Source organism: Carettochelys insculpta, chromosome 1, assembly GCF_033958435.1.
Source record: "Carettochelys insculpta isolate YL-2023 chromosome 1, ASM3395843v1, whole genome shotgun sequence".
Taxonomy (NCBI): Eukaryota; Metazoa; Chordata; order Testudines; family Carettochelyidae; genus Carettochelys; species Carettochelys insculpta.
Genome location: NC_134137.1, coordinates 291,411,153 through 291,431,480, shown reverse-complemented (window position 1 = coordinate 291,431,480; position 20,328 = coordinate 291,411,153). Strand labels below are relative to the sequence as shown.

Genomic DNA, 20,328 nt, shown 5'->3' with positions numbered 1-20,328 from the left:
GGGTGAATTTTAGAAGTAAATCTTTTGAAACATATTCATGCTGTGTATAGAAATGGTAAGGATTCAATTGCTTATAAACAAAATTCTGGAAATAATGTTTGTAGAATTCGTGTATTTATTAGGACCAATTGATTGAATTACAATTTTGAATTCACTGTTGCACAATATCCAGCCCTAAATAATAATTTTAAAAGTTTAAATCTAGTTAAAGCATCCTATATTTAACATTCTTCTTTGAGTGATCCCCATGGGTGCTCTACTTTAGATGTCGGGTTTGCCCCGCTGCCGCAGATCGGAGATTTCCGGTTGTATTTCGTCGGGTTGTGCATGCGCCGATGCGTGTTGGTCCTTCGCGTACTTTTGGTCACATGCGCAATCCGGTCCATGCCAGTTCCTCTCAACCACCAATGGCTGCAAACGGAATCTGCTTCGGCTCCAACGGCTAAGACAGATAAACTCATTTATAATATAGTTATTAGTTTATTTCTCGTTCTGTAAGACTGTTAAAGTTTTCTTGTATATAGTTTAAAAAAAAAAAAGAAAAGAAGAGGGAAAGAAGGAAGAGGCAACCGCCTTGGGCGGTCCGCTATCTCAGAGGCTGTGAACCTTATCTGTTTTGCTAACTATTAGTAGCTGTTAAGTGCCTTGTTTAACATTGAAAGTAGTTAAGTACCTTGAGAAGAGATGTCTTCTCTGGGGTTTAAGAAAAGTGAATCGTGCTACGAAGCTATGCCTGCCTCCGATGGCCATAGCAAATGCATTCGTTGCTTGGGAGAGGCCCATGTCCCCCAGAAATGTCCTCACTGCTCTAAACTAATGGCCAGAGCAAGAAAGGACAGGGAGACGAGGCTAAAAATGGTCTTGTTCGACAAGGCCCTCCAACCTGAGCCGTCAGAGACACCCCAGAAAGATGGGCCCTCAGAGCTGCATAAAAGGAAGACAACCTCTTTGACCTACGCATAAGAAAAAGAAGATATTCCCGACTCAATCCTTGCCAGTGGTATCTGTGAGCAGGACGAGTGAGGCACAGGGCCGTGAACCACTGGCTGTTCAAAGCAGCGAGAAGGCCACACAACATAAAACTGCCTGGGGCTCCAACCAGTAAACAGTCGGCACTGAGATCCCTACAGGTGCCGACATGGCAGGCACCGGAGGCTACAGCACCGAGAGCACTGGAACCGGAGACCCCGCCACAATGCCTGACGGTGCCGCAAACAGCTACGCTCACGGAACCACACACGGCGTCACCGGGCATGGCACCAGGCATGGCACCGACACCCACACCAAGGTCCCAGGCACCGGAGATGGCGGCACCAACCACATGGGCTGGGCAAGGCAAGATCTAAGACCCGGCACCATAGCCCATCCCCAGACATTCTCAGGATGCCACTTTCTCCCAGCTCTCCTTCTGAGATGGGTATGCCAGAATGGCTGGCAACACCACCAGCCTTCCTGAGACCTCCATCTCTGTTTCTACGACCGCTATCTCCCTGGCTCAGACATCCTTCACCGGTCACCTTAACGGAACCGCATGAGCACTCTTATAGAGCATCCCTGCCGATCTTTACATCATCAAGGAGATCACACTCCTCTTGGCGCTAGGCACACAGACATCGATCATGGTCTAGATCTCCATCACCGGGGCCCTGCCCCTGCTGCTACGGTCATTCATATCATGGTGAACATTATCGGCACCGGGGCTCAGGGTCAAGAGACAGATCCCTGCCTCAACCTTCGCTGCATGGCCACCTCTCCTCCCTCCCTTCAAAAAGAGCACATGACTCTCCAGTGGGGACGGGTCCAGAGTTGTTAGACCTTCCCCTAGAATTCTCAAGGGAATGGATGCAGGAAGTGTCTGAGGAACAGGAGGAGGTTTATCAGAGTGATGCTTCCTCATCCTCTCCAGATGAGGTGGCTGTTCCTGGGGCTATCTCTCCCTCAGATGACCTCAAGCAACTTCAAGAGCTTTTTAAGAGGGTGGTACACACTCAGGACATACAGATTGCAGAAGTGCTGGAGAAACACCATAAACTCATCAAGAACCTGAGACCCCCCGCATCATCCAAAATAGCCGTCCCACTAGATGAAGCCATTATGGAAGCTGCTACAAATATATGGCAGACCCCAGCCTCTATTCCGCCTATGAACAAAAGGGCAGAGAAGAAGTACTTTGTACCATGTAGGGGTATGGAATTTCTGTTCACCCACCCCAACCAAATTCCCTAGTAGTTGAATCTTCACAGCACAGCTCAAAGACACCACAATACAAGTCTGCGGGGTCCGACAAGGATGCAAAAAAATTGGACTTATTTGGGAGGAAGGTGTACTCCTCCTCCACATTATTACTGCGCATGGGCAACTATGCTGCCCACCTGTCAAACCATAACTTTGACAATTATACCAGACTTGCCTCTCTCGTGGACTTCCTCCCGGATGATAAGAAACCGGTCTTGAAGGCGATGCAGCCTCACGCACAGGTGTCCAGATTGCCCTAGATGTTGCAGACACAGTGGCACGCTCCACAGCCACAGTAGTGGTGGTGTGTAGAGAGTCGTGGCTCCAAACATCTGGCATCCCCAAGGACCTACAACTGAAAATTGTAGATCTTCCATTCAATAAGGAAAAACTATTTGCTGACTCCACTGACTCAGTCCTACATTCCAGCAAGGACTCGAGGACCACGCTCAGAACACTGGGGATGTACACCCCTCCCTATAGGAGGAAGAGATTCTACCCACAACAAAGACATTACACCAACCAACCCAACGCTCACAATACCAGCGGAGTTACGATCAAGGACACCATCAACAGCAACAGCAGAGGCCATCCAGGTGACGTCCTCAACGAGGACGTACATCGTCGCGGCAAACTCCAAGACAGCAAGTTTGACAGTTATGTCGAGGACTGCGATACCAAGAACATCCCTCACTGCCAATCACGGCATATGTTCCACCACCGCCTCAAACCATTCTATCGGCAACAGGAAAGCATTACGATGGACAAGTGGGTGTTGAAAATTGTAGCCAAGGGATATACCATCCCATTCCGATCCCTGCCCCCACTAAATTCCCCTCCCCAGTCCCTCCCCAGTGACCCCTCTCACGAGATGATGTTAAAGCAGGAGGTAGACCACCTCATATTTATAGGGGTGGTGGAGAGAGTCCCAGACAAATTCCAAGGTAAAGGTTTCTACTCCCGATACTTTCTCGCAGAGAAAAAAAACAGGAGGCCAATCCTGGACCTATGGGCTCTCAATCAATATTTGCGCAAACAGCGCTTTAATATGACTACAATCGCCTCCATAGTCACGGCACTGGATGATGGGGATTGGTTCACAGCCCTCGATCTACAAGATGCGTATTTCCATATAACAATCCATCTGGCACACAGGCGCTTTCTTCGCTTCAAAGTGGGCACGGAGCACTTCCAGTAGAGGGTCCTTTCATTTGGACTCTCTTCAGAGCCCAGAGTCTTTACCAAAACGCTTGCGGTAGTGTCAGCTTACCTGCATCGGCAGGACATATTCATTTTTCCATATCTGGATGCCTGCCTTATGAAGGGCATCTCACAGGCAGATGTCCTGCGCATGATAGACATCACTACAAGGACCTTCCTCTCACTGAGCCTAATCTTCAATTTTCAAAAATCGATGACGGAGCCCACGCAAAAGATAGAATTCATAGGGGCATGCCTAGACTCTACTACGTCGAGAGTATATCTGCCTGATGCACATCTTTGCGCCATCAGGTTCTTAGTGCAGGTGCTGACGTACAGCTTCACAATGCCAATCCTAACTTGCTTTCAGCTACTGGGACACATGGCCGCCACTATGTTCATAGTGCAGAATGCCAGGCTGCATATTCGAGGCCTTCAGCACTGGTTGGCGACTGTGTACAGGCCAATGATCCATACCACTCACAAAAAGGTATCACCGATGATGGAGGTGCGAAAGTCTCTGGTATGGGGGGCTGACCTCAAGAACTTGCTATCAGGGGTACCCTTCCACCAACTGCAAATCGTGTTTTTTCTCACAACGGATGTGTCCCACATAGGAATGGGGGCACACATGGGCAACAAAGCGACACAGGGATGATGATCCCCTGCAGAGATGGTGATGCACATAAACGTATTGGAACTCAGAGCAGTGTTCAATGAATGCAGGCACTTCCACAAATGCCTGCGGGACAAGGTAGTCGGAGTCAATACTGACAACACCTCCACAATGTTCTATATCAATCGCTAAGGTGGATCCAGATCTCGTGCATTATGCGCAGAGGCGGTCCGACTATGGAATTGGTGCATTGCAAACAACGTAATGCTGAAAGCCTCATACCTGCCTGGCATCCACAACGTGAGAGCGGATCAGCTAAGCAGGCATTTTGCTTTCACGCCTGAGTGGCAGATCCGCTCCGATCTTCCCCGCAATGTATTCGACAGATGGGGGTTTCCCCAGATCGACTTGTTTGCCACCTATACCAACAAGAAATGCCCGCAATACTGCTCCATAGAAGGCATTGGGCAAGGCTCACTGGGGGACGCCTTCATGCTCTCATGGAAGGGCCCATTGCTGCGTGCATTCCCTCCCACAAGGCTCATTCACAAGGTCCTAGAAAAAGCGAGGTGTGAGAAGGCACGCCTAATACTCATAGCCCCAACATGGGATTGACAGCACTGGTTTCCTCTGCTGCTAAGCATGTCATGCTGCCCACCACTCCCCCTCCCAATAGTACTGGACCTTCTCACGCAGAGTCAGGGGTCCATAACACACCCTCATCCTCGAATGCTCCGCCTCAAAGCATGGCTAATCCATGGCTCAGCGCCTCAGAGAGAACATGCTCAGAAGGAGTAGAAGAGGTCCTGGAATGCAGTCGATGGGCCTCCATCAGAAAGGCTTAAGCACACAAATGGAAATGTTTTAAATCCTGGTGTTTGTCCAAGCAATTGACTCCTCTGGAGGTCTCCATTCCCACAATCTTAGAGTGCTTACTGGAACTGAAACAAGGCGGACTCACTTTATCGTCATTAAAGGTCCATCATGCAGCTATATCAGCATTCCCACATATGGAGGATGGGTCAGCTATATTTGTCCATCCCATTACCACACAGTTTCTAAAGGGGCTTGCAAATCTACACCCCCCGCAGAAACTGTTATCGCCTTCATGGAGCTTAGACCTGGTCCTTGACACACTGTCTAGACCACCCTTCAAACCATTGGCCACTGTATCCCTCCAACTGCTTATCATTATGCAACTTTTCTTCTTGTAATTACATTGGCCCACAGGGTGAGCAAGCTGGCAGTGATAATGGCAACGCCACCCTCTACAACTTTTTCGAAGGAAGCGGTGGTTTTACAATTACACCCAGCATTCCTTCCAAAGATTGCCTTAGAGTTCCACATTAGTGAGCCAATAATTCTACCATCATTCTACCCGAGACCACATACCTTGAGTAGGGAAGTACGGCTGCAGTCACTCGACGTGAGAAGGACATTGGCCTTTTACATAGACAGAACTAAACCCTTCTGGAAGACAGATAGGCTCCTAGGGTCTCTTTCACCCAGATCAAAAGGGGAAGGCCTATTATCACAAAGAATTTCAAATAACATTGTATCCTGCATAAAAATGTGCTACGGGCTCCATAAGACGCCTCTGCTACTTCCGCCCAGGGCTCACTCTGCTAGAGCGATGGCGACGTTGACAGCCTTCTTGAAAGGAGTTGCATTAAAGGACATCTGCAGAGCGGCGACATGGTCATCCTACGACACCTTTGCCAGACACTATGTGATTCACTGGGTGTTGGATGAGGATACACGTCTATCAACAGCAGTCCTTTCAAGTGCAAGCTGTACATAAATCTGGTACCCACCTCCCTTTTTGGGGTCACTGCTGGGCAGTCACCTAATGTGGAGCATCCACAGGGACCACTCAAAGAAGAAAGAGAAGTTACTCACTTGTGTAGTAACGATGGTTCTTCGAGATGTGTCCCCGAGGGTGCTCCACCACCCACCCATTCCTCCCCACTTTGGAGTTCTGCTCTGTGTCTTTCAGGAGCATCTGGGGCAGTTGATTGAGGAAGTGGTGTGGACTGGATTGTGCACGTGACTGAAAGCATGCGAAGGACCGACGCACATCGGTGCATGCGTGACCCAACGAGATACAGCTGGAAATCTCTGATCTGCGGTGCCAGGGTGAGCCCAACACCCAATGTGGATCACCCACGGGGACACATCTTGAAGAACCATCGTTACTACACAAGTGAGTAACTTCTCTTTTTGTAATAGGAATGGATATTTATTCCACTTTGTTTAATATATCAAAACCGAAAAGCAGTCATGTAGCACTGTAAAGACTAACAAAATAATTTATTAGGGACAGCAATTATCTGGCTGAGTCCAAAAGAGTCCATTATAGGACTCTTTTACATACTTTGTTTTATCTAAGTCTTAACTTCCCCACCCCATACCGCCCTCCTGCCACCCCCTGCTCTTCTGATTTGCCAACTTTGGTGACAATTTTTCTGATTTGTCAACCTTGATACCAATTTTTGGACCTCTGTGCTTTATATATTGAGTCTCTTCTGGTATGGCTAAGATCTGAAGAAGTGGGTCTGTCCCTCAAAAGCTCATCACCTAATAAATTATTTTGCTCGTGTTTAAAGTGCTACGTGACTGCTTTTTTGTTTTGATAGAATACAGACTAACATGGCTATCTCTCTGTCATTGTTTAATGTATGGCAAAGTTAATTTTTGACAAATCTTATAGGGTGTTCACCACTAGATGGTGCAATATGTTTATTTTTTATCCTTTGTTCAAGACAGACATTTTCCTGACTTTTTCCCCCTGAAGCTACGTGTGTGTGTTAAATTGATATCAGAGAAAGATTTTTTAAATCCTTCTTAATTAAAATTGCATACTCTCCTAAATTACATTTAAATAAAAGTGCATACATTTATTGCCATGAAAGTCAAAACTCCGAATTCCTATATGAATTGAAAAGAAGGTTTCATTTCATAAATAAAAAATCTCCCTTATTTCACTATATATTCATTTGCTTGAAAATGAACCAGTTGTTTAATCACAATTTGTTAAACTTTAAGCCAAAAAGAGCATACTATAAGAATAAGTAAAATGAATAAATCTGTAATATTAAGAGGGATTCTGATACTTATATCAAGTAGCATCTTACTTTACAAGTGGACTAATTGATTTCAGTGTGACCATGCATGAGCTATTGAACAGGAGTAAGGGTTTTAGGATCTTGTCCTAAGATATTCATGATTTTGATTATTTGGTACTGCCACATGGAGTCATGTTCTACCTTAAGTTCTGTTATTTAGTTTTACAAACAACACAGGGCTGGCCTACATTGGGAGATTAAGTTGAATTTAAGGGTCTAAAGTCGATTTTATAAAACATCAGTCTACCCCACAGCATTTAATAGGTCACTTTTAAGGGGATCTAAGGTTAACTTTTGTAATTCCCTGGGAGTAATTCAAAAAAAATTTACAACATTGACCTTTGCAAGTGCAGACAGCAGTGTTATTAAAATAGATTTTATTAGCCTCTGAAATTGTCCCACAATGCCTATTGATGTGTCCTTTCTGGTCATTGCTTCACCTCTGCTGCTCTCCACCTGAGCAGGAAGTAGGGGACAGGAAGCAGTGGTCATCAGCCCAGGAACTTTGATTTGATTTCCTTTCCTCTCTGGCCAGTGGGGTGAGCATCTGGAACACATCTCAGCAGCACAGCTAGTACACTTAGTAGTCATGAGTTCCCAGGCTTGCAAAAGAGCCCCAGCATGAAGCCATCAGGAAATCTTGGAGTTCATCTCAGAGTGGGGGGAAGAAGCTATCTTCCTTCAGCTCAAAGCCAGCAAAAGAAATGCTGATATTTATGTGAAGATATCTCAAGGCATGATTCTGAAAGGGATGCTCAGCAGAGCAATGTAAAAATCAAGGATCTGAGGCAAAATTACCATAAATGCAAGGAAGAAAATGGTCAGTGTGGGGCATCTCCCCAGAAATGCTAATATTATGAGGAGCTTCATGCTATTCTGGGGACAGATGCATCCACTTCCCCCAGAAGATACCTTGACTCCTCATTAAAGAATCATCCTCAGCAGAAAGCGTGGTCTAATTTGCTGAGCGAAGAAGAGGTGGATGACAGTGGAGTACAATCTACTTCGGAAACAGATCCTGCAAGCCAGGACCCGTTTCTAGACTTGTATCCTGTCCACTTTTCTGATGAGGCAGCTTTGGAGGCAAACCAGGATGCCGTAGAGATCACTTCTGGTGAGTATGCTTTTTTCCTAATGATAACAGTATGTTGTGATCATAAGTGGGGGTGGGAGGTGGTCTATGATTGTTTCCCTTAGAAATGTTGATATTTCTGCTGACGGAGTGCTGATCTTGTTTGGACAAAAAGCTGAAGGTCTGACACAGGCACTTTTGGATTCTCTTCAGGAGGTTTTTGGGGATACCTGAATTATTCCTGCTTCAACAGTAAGACACTATCACTCCACGCCACAATTAAGTAATCATGGAATCATGGCCCCCCAGAGCATTTTATTTAGCTTTGGCTTTTATTTAGGGGGAGGGATAGCTCAGTAGTTTGAGCATTGGCCTGCTAAACCCAGGGTTGTGAGCTCAATCCATTTAGGGATTGGGGCAAATAGGTGCCAGGCCTGGTGCTTGAGAGGGCAGAGGACTGGACTAGATGAGGCCCATTGCAGCTCTGGGAGATGTGCACTTCCATTTTATAAATCTTGGCTACATCTACACTAGCACAGTACATCAAAGTAGCCTATTTCGACGTAAGAACATTGAAATAGGCTACTTCGACACATATCGTCTACATATCCTTTAGGGCTGGTGCTATCAATGTTCAACATCGAAGTAATGATGGAGAACATTGAAAGGAGCTACCCCGGAAGGAAATGTGGGGCGTCCACACACACAAGTGCTCCCCGTTGAAATAAGGGGCCAGCAAAGCCCCAAGCCACTCGCTTAAAGGGCCCCTCCCAGACACACTCACCCCGCACGACACAAGATCCACAGAGCCGACAACTGGTTGCAGACCCCATGCACGTAGCATGGACCCCCAGCTGCAGCTGCAGCAGCAGCCAGAAGCTCTGGGCTAAGGGCTGCCGCATGCGGCAACCATAGAGCCCCACAGGGGCTGGACAGAGCGTCTCTCAACCCCTCAGCTGATGACCGCCATGGAAGACCTCACTATTTCGATGCAGCAGGACGCAGATTGTCTACACATGCCCTATTTCAACATTGAACGTCGAAGTAGGGCGCTATTCCCATCTTCGGATAGGAATAGTGATTTCGACGTCTTGCCACCTAACGTTGATTTCAACATCAAAATAGCTCATGGCACATGTAGATGTGACGTATACTATTTCGACATTGTGCCAGCTACTTCGAAGTAGCCGGCTAGTGTAGATGCACCCCATCAGTCTACACCACAGCTTTCAATAAGTCTCTTTTAAAGGCATCTCAGCTCAACTTCTGTAATTCCCCAGGAGTAATTTGTAAAAATTTTACAACATTGACCTATGCAAGTGCAGACAGCAGCATTATTAAAATAGATTTTATTAGCCCCTGAACTTGTCCCACAATGCCTATCGATGTGTTCTTTCTGGTCATCTGCTTCACCTTACACATTTTCCAACATTGTACCTGGACAGAATGGGCAGTCTTCCCTCATCCCTTTGTCTTATTCTGAGGAGGCTGATATCTTCTTTGGCAACGTAGAATGCATGGGAAGTTTTGTGAGTCACTAATGGATTTTTTTCCTGTGACCCACCCAGTGCAAAGCAAAACTCATGCAACCTTACTGGCTGTTAAATAATGGTGTGACTTTAAAATCCAGGTGCACACACTGCAGCCAACCACCTTCCTGATTGGACAAGTGGTTCACATGTGCACCTGCAGTGACTTTTAATGATTTTTTTAATTTCTGGAGGACCTGCTTTAAAATCCAGATGCTTCCTGAAGCAGCTCATGCTACAGCCAACTGCCTTCCCCCCGCACTGTCAGCTGATCAGATGTGCAGCAGCCTCTCTCCTCCCCTGGGCCTGTGGCCAATCGGACATGCAGCAACATTTTTTCATATGAACTGAAGATAGCGTCCCCTAGTGTTGAAGGTGAACACCAGCTGCAGAAGTGCTTAAATCCTTTTCCTTGAAATCATGCATTCTTCAGCCTTAAGAGTCCACAGAGTGACTTTGTAGTTGCAGTATGTTCTTTCATAGAGACAAACAGCCATTCAGTCTGTCAGTAGGCTTGTTGTTCTGAGTAAAGATAAAAATGTTGCTATTGACAATTACATTGATATTTCTACACGCATTTTTTTTTTCAGGAAGCGACCTCGTGACCCAAACCAGAGGCCCCAGTCCTCCCCCAGATGAGGTTCTCCTTCAAATGGTCCCTGTGGGTGTGCCATTCAGGTCTCGCTGCACCGTGGTGCTGCTGGTCAAGAGTCTTTCAGAGCAGTTTCCTTTGCACCATGCCGCAAATGAGGAGGAAGAAAAAGTCCTGTCAATAAATGATGGAGAATCACTCTGAAGAGGTAGCAAAGGAAAAAGTTGAGCTTACAGAGTGGAGAAAAAGCATGATGGACAATCAAGCATAAATGAAAGTTTCTGTGCTGTTAATTATGAAGAGGCAGATTGAGTTAATTAAAGCAATGCTTGAAAAATCCAAAGCTAACTCTACACTCCCCTGCCCAACACATGCCCCATTACATGCCACTCTATCCATACACATTCCCCTCACCTAGTTGGGAGCCTCTATAACCTGGCCACTCCAGACACCACCATTATATGCCACCCTTTCTCCATTCATTCTCCTCCCTTGGTCGGAGCCCTGTATACTCTCTCCACTCCAGCCCCCCTCCTTATTTCAGACCTCTGTCAACCCAGTCAGTCACTTCCCCTGATTGGGGCTCTGCATCTTCCCTATAATCGATGTGCCCCCTTCCATACCTCCTCCCTCCACACATTCCACACCCTCCTCTCATCAGGGACTCACAGATTGAGAGAGGGAAGGTCATGGAGATCCCTGCACTCTATCCCCACAGAATTACCAACAGGCAGAAGGCTAACATTTGACCAGCTATGACCGTCGTATCCTTCTGTTTTCCCTATATCCACCACTCTGCCATTAGGGCCCCCGAAATAAAAACATTTTGGTTGCAGAAGAAAGTTTCATTTATTAGTTAACATGTTTTGGGGTCCATGCTTTAAGGTTGGGTGTTGTGGTGAGGATTATCACATGGTTTGAGGGGGTTTCATAAAGGGAAAGAAAACAGCATGGGTGTGTGTGGAGGGGATGCTCGTTAACCCCCTTCACAATCATTCACAAAGTTGGTTTTCAAGGCATCTCTGATTTTCACTGCCTCTTTCTTGGCTTTCCTGTTTTCCTTTGAGTTCAGTTGCTGATAATTTCTGACCAGTATCTCTGCCTCTGCCCCCCATGCTGGCATGACATTTTCCTCCCTTGCCTCACAAATATTATGGAGAATACAGAAGACCCCAATGACTGAGGCAATGGTTTCTTCATTGAGATCTAAGCAGGTCAGAAGGCACCTGAACCTGGCTTTTAAATGGCCAAAAGCACATTTTATCACCATTCTGCACTTCATCAGCCTGTAGTTGAAGAGCTCCTTACTAGAGTCCAGGGCGCCTGTGTATAGTTTCATGAGCCAAGGGAACAAGGGGTTAGCAGGGTCACCAAGAATCACTATGGGCATTTCCCCAACCTCAATGTGTAAGGTCACACATTTTCTAGTACGGGAAGAAAGTTCCACTCTGGAACCTTGTAAACAGATCAGAATTCTAAAGATTTGTGTGTCATGCACCCTTCCTGGCTGCCTCACACTGATGTTGGTGAAACGACCATCATGGTACTCCATTGCCTGCAACACCAAAGAGAAGTACCTCTTGCGGTTAATGTATTCTGAGTCCTGATGGTCCAGTGCCAAGATGGGGATGTGCATTCCATCTATGGCCCCACCACAGTTAGGGAGCCCCATGACAGCAAATCCATCCACTACGTCTTGCTCATTCCTCAGAGTCACTGTCTTTTGCAGGAGAAGATTATTGATTGCCTTGGCTACTACCTGGATAACAATAGCTCTCACTTGAGATGTGCCTGCTACAAATTGATTTCTCACTGACTGGTAGCTGTCTGACATTGCAAACTTCCGCAGAGCAATTGCCACATGCTTCTCAATTGTCAAAGCAGGTCTCATTCTGGTATTGCTGCACTTCGTGTCGGGAGACAGCGCTTCACAAAGTTCCACAAATGGGACCTAATACATGAAGAAGTTTTGGAGCCATTGCTGATCATTCCACGACTGCAAAACAATGCAATCCCCCCAATCTGAGTAGGTTGTGTGGCTCCAGAACCTGCGCTCCATGCTCTGCAGTGATTCCAGTGCTGTAAGCTACTCCTTGGTGCTACTTTCCAGATCTTCATGTCTGTCAGTGCCCCCACCATCAATGAACAGATGGTACATGGGGATTACGTTCAGAATATACTGCATCGTAGTGTGGGAAATCATCACAAAACACTGCACCAAACTTTCAAGTGTCTCAGGATCCATGTGGTTTGCAACGGCGGGTGGCAGTCAATATAAAATATAATTATAAAAGCAGTATGAAAATTCTGTTTGTTTTCAGCAAGAAGTGGAAAATGAGGGAAATGCATACGAGAGTAATGACACCAGAGACCCAGAACCACTTGTGGCAAGTTTTTTTCCCACAATACACTGAAACAAAATCCCCAAATCCAACATGCCTGCAGGAACTGTGGGATAGGTGCCCACAATGCACTGCTGCCACAGTTGGACTTAGGCAGCCTTGCTGGGGATATACATAATCAACTTTGTGAGCAGTTTCAGACACTCAAATTTGACTTTATAAGATCTAGTGTTAAAAAGTTAACTTTAATAAATTTGACTTTACTCCCAAGTGTAGACATACACATAATGCCTCAAAATATAAAGAACTAAAATAAGTTTGAGTTATGCCAACATAATTACGTGATTTCAGAGACTCTTGGATAGAATCTTTTATGTTTAGACTGATTGTCTTTAAATTTGTCTTTATGTGTGGTCTGTATATAGACCTACTGTATGTAAACTGAGGTAATACATTTCCTAGCGAACAATGTCTTAATCCAATACAGCACTTTATGAAAAGATTGATTTTAAGTATGCAGTATTGAAGGTATTGAGCCCAGTTCAAAATCTGCTAAAGACAATGGGAGTTTTTGTGTAGACTTCAGTAGGCTCAGAGTAAGGTCCAGTCCTCATGTGCTCATTTGCCTAAGTACTTTGCTTGATAAGGACCCAGGAGGCTACATCATGAAAACCACAATCACAAATTAGACACATTGTTGACAGTTTAATTTGAGAGTAAAAGGTCTGAATGAGTGGGTATAAAAATCTAACAACTCTCTCACCTGTAGAGGCAGTCCCCTGGGATCAAGTTTGAGAGTCATTGGAGAGGCAGTAGAGCAGCAGCATATGCATTTGGCTGTGTCTATACTTTGAGTAGGGATCTGCTTCCCCTGCTCTCACTGACCTAGCACTCATGTAGATAGCTATCCAGCCAGCGTAGCGCTGATGTAATAGCAGAGACACAGCTTAACCATTCCAAAAGCAAACCAATCAGTTTCAGGTGGATTTGTACTCAGCATAGCTAAGCCAAGCCTGTGCTTCAGTACCGATGGTATTGCAGCTATGCTACTAGTACTTGTGGTAGCTCTCATTCAGCTAGTGTGAATATGTTTGTCTGAGCAGGGAAAACACGCCGTAGCTTGCAGAATAGACATAGCCTTAGCCACTGTGTATTTTTGTATCTCCTATCTCACTAAACCGTGGAATCATTTTCTAGTGCCATTAATCTAGTAACTTTCATAATAACTACATTCACTTTAAAGCCCTCATTCTTATTCAGAAAATGTCATACATTTTTTATTAAACAATATTTCTTCCCATGGTAATTTTTAATAAATTAGTGATTATTTTAGACATCAAGTGTTTCTCTTTTTTCTCAAAAGGTTTCCTGGTACAGTATTTTGGGCTGTGTAGCGTCAGGAACCAATTTAAAAGTAAGGTTAAATAATCATCATCTTCCAAATGCAGGAGAAGAGGTAAGACCAAGAAAACACCATTGCAAGTGATTCTCTCTCAGTGGATGAGTTACTAAATAGTTTTCCCTAGACTGTGTATCTCTGTCATTTACTCCTTTCTCAATCTGCATCTAAACAGCTAGTTTGCCAAATCTTTGGTATACTTTTGATTTTATTTCAAGTGTTTTAAATTCTGCAGGTCTTAAGACACTCACCCTAGAATTGTTAAGGAATAACGAGTAGAATGCTTTTGAGTTTACGTTGCATTAGACTCTCCTTTTACTATAGCTGTTTTCTTCAAGGCAGTCTGTATAAAGTAAAGAATAAAACAGAAAAAAGGATAACATTTGTTTACAGATTCTACCTCTGTTACTGGGATGCTCATAAGACTATGGACATTGAAAGAGGAAAATTTAAGACAGACTCCAGAAACAAATAATTGTTAGTTCTTTTAATATTTGTATTATGTAAAAGTAGAGATGGAGCTGTATTTCCTTTTTTAAAAGCCATTAACTTAGAGTTATCCTCATCACACTCTTGGAGATATGAAGATATCTCTTTTAGTAGTTGTATTCAAACATAAAGGCCCCTATACTTTTTTGGAAGAGAACAGAAACTCTTTTAGGCTGTATACTTAGCTCTTCTCTATACTCGGCTGCTCTTAGCCTGAGGCTATTTTTTCTGCTTTCAAGAAAGGAGCCTTGTAGTTTATCTGCCTTACCAGTCTCTCCAAGTAGACTACCATAGCCTGAACATAACATTCCGTTACACCTGCCCCAGAAACTTCATATATTTTGTAGGGTAGGTATGTTTTCTGGGTCATTGAATTTGATGGATTGTAATACTGATTTTAGTAAAGAACTGATTCATAAATAAATAAAAGGTCTTGTGAAACAGGTTTAGTGTTGTATTTACTTTTTATTATATTCAGTGCACATAATTGGAAATATTGTTGTTAACAGATACCAGCTGATGGAAGAACCCTTTTGGAAATAAAAGGCTTAGATGCCAATGAAAAGTATGTGTTTGCAGTTGCAGCATATTCCTCAGATGGAAAGCTTATTGGTGATGCCATTGGTGAAACAACTAAACCAATTCTTGCTTATCCTCCACTTCCTGCTATTACTGCCCGAGCATACCTGACAGAGGTAGATTTGATTCATTGAAGATTTGTTTTTGTTCCTGTGAATGGTGCTTCCAGACTTTATTTTAATCAGGTTCCAAAATAAAATCTTAGAACTTTTCACCAAACATAATTAGGAAAAGTCACAATATTAAAAAAACCCAAATAAGATTTAGTACTTTTACTAATTGTGACTTCAGAAATTATATGGAATAGCTTCTTAAGGTAGAAGATGGTTTTGGACCAGACCTTGGCTGCGTCTACACTAATAAGTTCTTTCAAAAGATTTTTCAAAAGAAGGGGGATCTTTCGAAAGAGCCCATAGTGTGCCTACACACAAAAGCCGCGTCTACATGTGCCGGCTACTTTGAAGTAGCCGTGCCAACTTCAAAATAGCACCCGCCACATCTACACGTGGCGAGCGCTATTTGAAGTTGAAGTTGACATAAGGTGGCGAGATGTCGAAGTCGCTATCCTCATGAGGAGATGGGAATAGCGCCCTACTTCGACGTTGAACGTCGAAGTAGGGCACGTGTAGCCGGTCCGCGTTCCGCAACATCGAAATAGCGGGGTCCGCCATGGCGGCCATCAGCTAAGGGGTTGAGAGATACTCTCTCCAGCCCCTGCGGGGCTCTGTGGTCACCGTGTGCAGCAGCCCTTAGCCCAGGGCTTCTGGCTGCTGCTGCTGCAGCTGGGGATCCATGCTGCATGCACAGGGTCTGCAACCAGTTGTCGGCTCTGTGGATCTTGTGCTGTTTAGTGCAAGTGTGTCTGGGAGGGGCCCTTTAAGGGAGTGGCTTGCTGTTGAGTCCTCCCTGTGACCCTGTCTGCAGCTGTTCCTGGCACCCTTATTTTGATGTGGGCCACTTTGGTGTGTAGACGCTCCCCTGCAGCGCCTACTTCGATGTAGTGCTGCCCAACGTCGATGTTGAACGTCGACGGCACCAGCCCTGGAGGACGTGTAGACGCTATTCATCGAAATAGCTTATTTCGATTTCGCTACATCGAAATAAGCTATTTTGGTGTAGCATTCACGTGTAGACGTAGCTAAAAAGCGTTCTTTTGAAAGTAAATCTAAACAATGTATTGCTCCTTTCAAAATCACTCTTCCTTTCCCATTACAGGAACAGCACCCCCTTTTGAGAGCTTCTTTTGAAAGAAAACGTGTGTAGATGCTCCACAGTGCCCTTCTTTTGAAAGAAAAGTCTTCATTTTTCATCCCTGACCCATATTTTTGAAAGAGTGGGGGCTGTGTGGATGCTCTCTTTCTAAAGAGCAGATTATTCTTTTGATCTGCTTTTTTATGTGTGGACACACTCTTTCAAAAGAAGTTGGAAGAAATCTTCTGGAAGAGCTTCTTTTGAAATATCTCTGTAGTGTAGACATAGCCCTCTTGTCCTTTTCTTTCTTTTTTCTATGTTGATCACTCCGGCCATGTCTACACTAGCAAGTACATTCAAAAATTACATTCAAAGAAAGCCTTCTTTCGAAATTTCCTGAGGAGTGTCTGTAAACTGACTGTCAGAGAGGTAGCCATGTTAGTCTGTAGCTTTGAGAACAACAAGAAGTCCTGTGGCACCTTATAGATTAACAGATATTTTGGAGCATAAGCTTTCATGGGCAAAGACCTGCTTCATCAGATGCATGAGTGTGGGGGTGGTTTCTGAGGGGTATTTAAAGAGTGGGGTCCCAGTAAAAGGGAGGGCCAGAGCTGACTAGGTCTATTCAGGAAGGTGGAAATGGCCCATTATCAATAGTACGTATCAAAAGAGGAAAAAACAAGTCAGATCAGACATGAGGAAGTGAGCCTTTGTCAGAGTCTAATGGGGAGCTATTAACACCCAGGGCAGAGAAGCTGCTTTTATAAGGTGTGAGCCACTCTCAGTCTCTGTTTAATCCTTGGTTAATGGAGTCAAATTTGCAAATAAATTGTGTCTCAGAGATTTCTCTCTCCATCTGATTTTTGAAATTTCTTTGTTTCAGGACTGCCACCCTTAAATCTGCTACTGAGTGTCCAGGGAGATTGAAGTGTTTCCCCACAGGATTCTATACATTACCGTTCCTGATATCTGATTTTGTCCATTTATTCTTTTACATAGAGACTGAACAGTTTGGCCAATGTAAATTGCAGTGGGGCATTGCTAGCACATGATGGCATATATTATATTAGTAGATGTGCAGGTAAAGGAGCCCCTGATGGTATGGTTGATGTTAGGTCCTGTGATGATGTCACTGGTGTAGATATGGGAGCAGAGTCGGCGGCGAGGATTGTTGTAGGGGCTGGTTCCAGGCTTAGAATTACTGGTTTGTGATTTACAGTGTCTGGTGAGCATTTTAAAGACTAGCAAAATGGTTTATTAGGTGAGCTTTTGTGGGACAGACCGTGGGTCTGTCCCACAAAAGCTCACCTAATAAACCATTTTGCTAGTCTTTAAAGTGCTACTTGACTGCTTTTTGTTTTGATAGTGTATAGACTAGCACGGCTTCCTCTTTGTTACTGGTGAGCATTTGTTTAAGGTTGGCAGGCTGTCTGTAGGCAAGGACAGTCCTGTCTCCCAAGGTCTGTGAGAGTGAAAGCTCACTGTTCAGGATGGGTTGCAGATCTCTGATGATGCGTTGGAGAGGCCTTAGGTGGGGGCTGTATGTGATGGCCAGTGGTGTTCTCTTGTTTTCCTTGCGAGGCCTGTCTTGTAGCAGGTGGCTTCTGGGTACATGTCTGGCTCTGTCAATCTGTTTCCTCACTTCCTTAGGTGGGTATTGTAGTTTGAGGAAAGCTTGGTAAAGGTCTTGTAGATGTTTGTCTCTGTCTGATGGATCAGAGCAAACACAGTTGTACCTTAGCGCGTGGCTGTAAACAATGGATTGTGTAGTGTGCCCTGGATGGAAGTTGGAGGCGTGTAGATAAGCATAGCCGTCTGTGGGTTTTCAGTATAGGGTGGTATTTATGTGATCGTTGCTTATCTGCACAGTAGTGTCCAGGAAGTGAATCTCTTGTGTGGACTGGTCCAGGCTAATGTTGATGGTGGGGTGGAAACTGTTGAAATCACAGTGGAACTCTTCAAGAGCCTCGTGGTCTTTTGAAAATAACTACAAAAGAATGGGGCCTCCATTCCTGCAGTGGGAAGAGCACCCCCTTTCAAAAGACGGTTTTGAAAGAGAGCAAGTGTAGATGTCATGCAGGCAGCTCTTTCAAAAGAGAGAGTCCTCCATGGTTCTGATCAACTGGCAGGTGGCAGTGCTGCTCACAGCACAAGTGGAGCTCTATGGCTATGGCATCTGCCCATGTTTAAAGATGCAGGCTCCCACAAACCCCTGGGTGAGAAGCTGAGAGTATGCGGGCAGCAGGGAGCCCATGCTGCTGCACAGTCTGCTGCCAGGTGTGACACTATGGCCAGCCCCCAACCTTCCCAGGACCCACAGCCAGCCAGGCAGACCCCCACCCACCAGGAGCCCCACAAAGAGACTGGAGAGTCCTCCCAGGAGGCAAGCCAGGCCCCAAAGGACCCGGACCCTTCCTGGACAGAGGCTGAACTCCAGGACCTCCTCTCCCTCTGGGAGGATGAGGAGGTGAGGAGGTCCTGCATCAAATGAGTCTGGTGCTGCAATGCCATGGCCTTTGAGCAGCTGGCCAAGGGCCTCATTGGCTGGGGCCACCCCACCCACACCATGGACCAGGCCCACTCAAAAGTTAAAGAGCTCTGCCAGGGCTACTGCAAGGCCCGGGACATGGCCGGGCAGTCAGGGACAGCACCCACCAGCTGCCCCTACTCTAAAGAACTGGACCTCCTCCTTGGGCCCATGGAGGTGGGACCCCCATCCATCATCCTTGACACTTGGGAGCCCAAGACTGAGCCGGAGCTAGAGACGAGGACAGAGGGCGAGGATCGCGTGGGACTGGCAGCCAGCACCAGGCACCCACGGTGCTTCTTTTGAAAGAAAACGAGTGGACCCTCATCATCAACATGATGTCCAGGCCATCCAGCCAGGCCCCCTTCACTCATGCCTAGCCCAAGTTACTGGAGGAATCCCCAGGTGGTTGTGCATACTGTCTGCCCTGGGGTCTGGGGAGGGGGCACTTAGGGGCCACCCACATGGCCAGCAGCCCAGTGCACAAGGAACCTGGACAGCCACGCTTTCTGGGTCCCCAGTGCATGGCACTCAGCACCATGCAGTTGGGACACCACCACAGGCTGTACAGACATGGAGCGACCAGGGGGCTGAGTGGCACCTGTGCTCGTGCTGCCCATGTGGGGAACCCTGGGATGTGGACATCACAGGGCCCTTGGGACGGGGAGGGGAGGGGCAGGGATGCGGGGGCAATCACACAGGACTAATGGCCTGTACCTCTCTCCCCTTCTGTCTCTGCAGCTCCAGCAGCTAGCAGCTGGATAAGCCCCATCCACCGGCCAGGGAGCCCAAACTCCAAGGGGGAGCGGGAGCAGCCTGGACCCTGACTGAGGGCAGCATGGGGCTGCCGTCAGGCTGTTGATTGACACCACCAGGCCAGAGAGGAGGAGGCAGGGGACCCTGCTGACACTGTGGCTCTGTGGGACCTCCTGGGCGTGCTGTGGGAGTGGCTCGCCACGGAGTGGCAGGCCTGTGAATGGGTGGCGGCCAACTTGGAAGCCCTGATCCAGGCTGTGACTGCCCACCTGGCCCCAGCTGACACCCCGTCGCAAACCACTCCTGCCCCCACACCACTTCCCCCCCATCCTCTTCCTGACCTGCCCCCTGCTCCAGTCCCCCTGTCACCCTCCCTCCCTTCAACATACCACCCGTTCCAGTCTTCCTGTCATGCCACCGACATCTCCCTGTTCCAGTCCCCTCACTGACCTCCCCCCTGTGAGCCCAGACTTGCTGCTCTGGTACCAACCCACCTCCCCCCCGGCTGGCCTAGTGCACCTGGCCCACGTGCTCCTGGCCAGGGCTGGTCATGAGGAGGAGGTGTCATGCCCCACCCCCTGCTCTCCCCATGTCGACCCTGGCAAGGCTGCAGGAGTTACGGCCCAGCTGGGCCCCTACTTCCCAGTTTTCTCAGCCCCAGCCCAGCTCTGATGGG

At 46.5% G+C, this 20,328-nt stretch overlaps 1 protein-coding gene across 1 annotated transcript in view; it reads left to right on the top strand.

Moving 5' to 3' along the window:
- Positions 1-20,328, top strand: part of CFAP54 (cilia and flagella associated protein 54) — a 315,059-nt gene that overhangs the window by 84,169 nt on the left and 210,562 nt on the right. The window contains exons 22-23 of the mRNA XM_074983979.1: positions 14,075-14,167; positions 15,109-15,294. Of these exons, the coding sequence (XP_074840080.1) occupies positions 14,075-14,167; positions 15,109-15,294 (279 nt within the window). The remainder of the gene's footprint in view (positions 1-14,074; positions 14,168-15,108; positions 15,295-20,328) is intronic.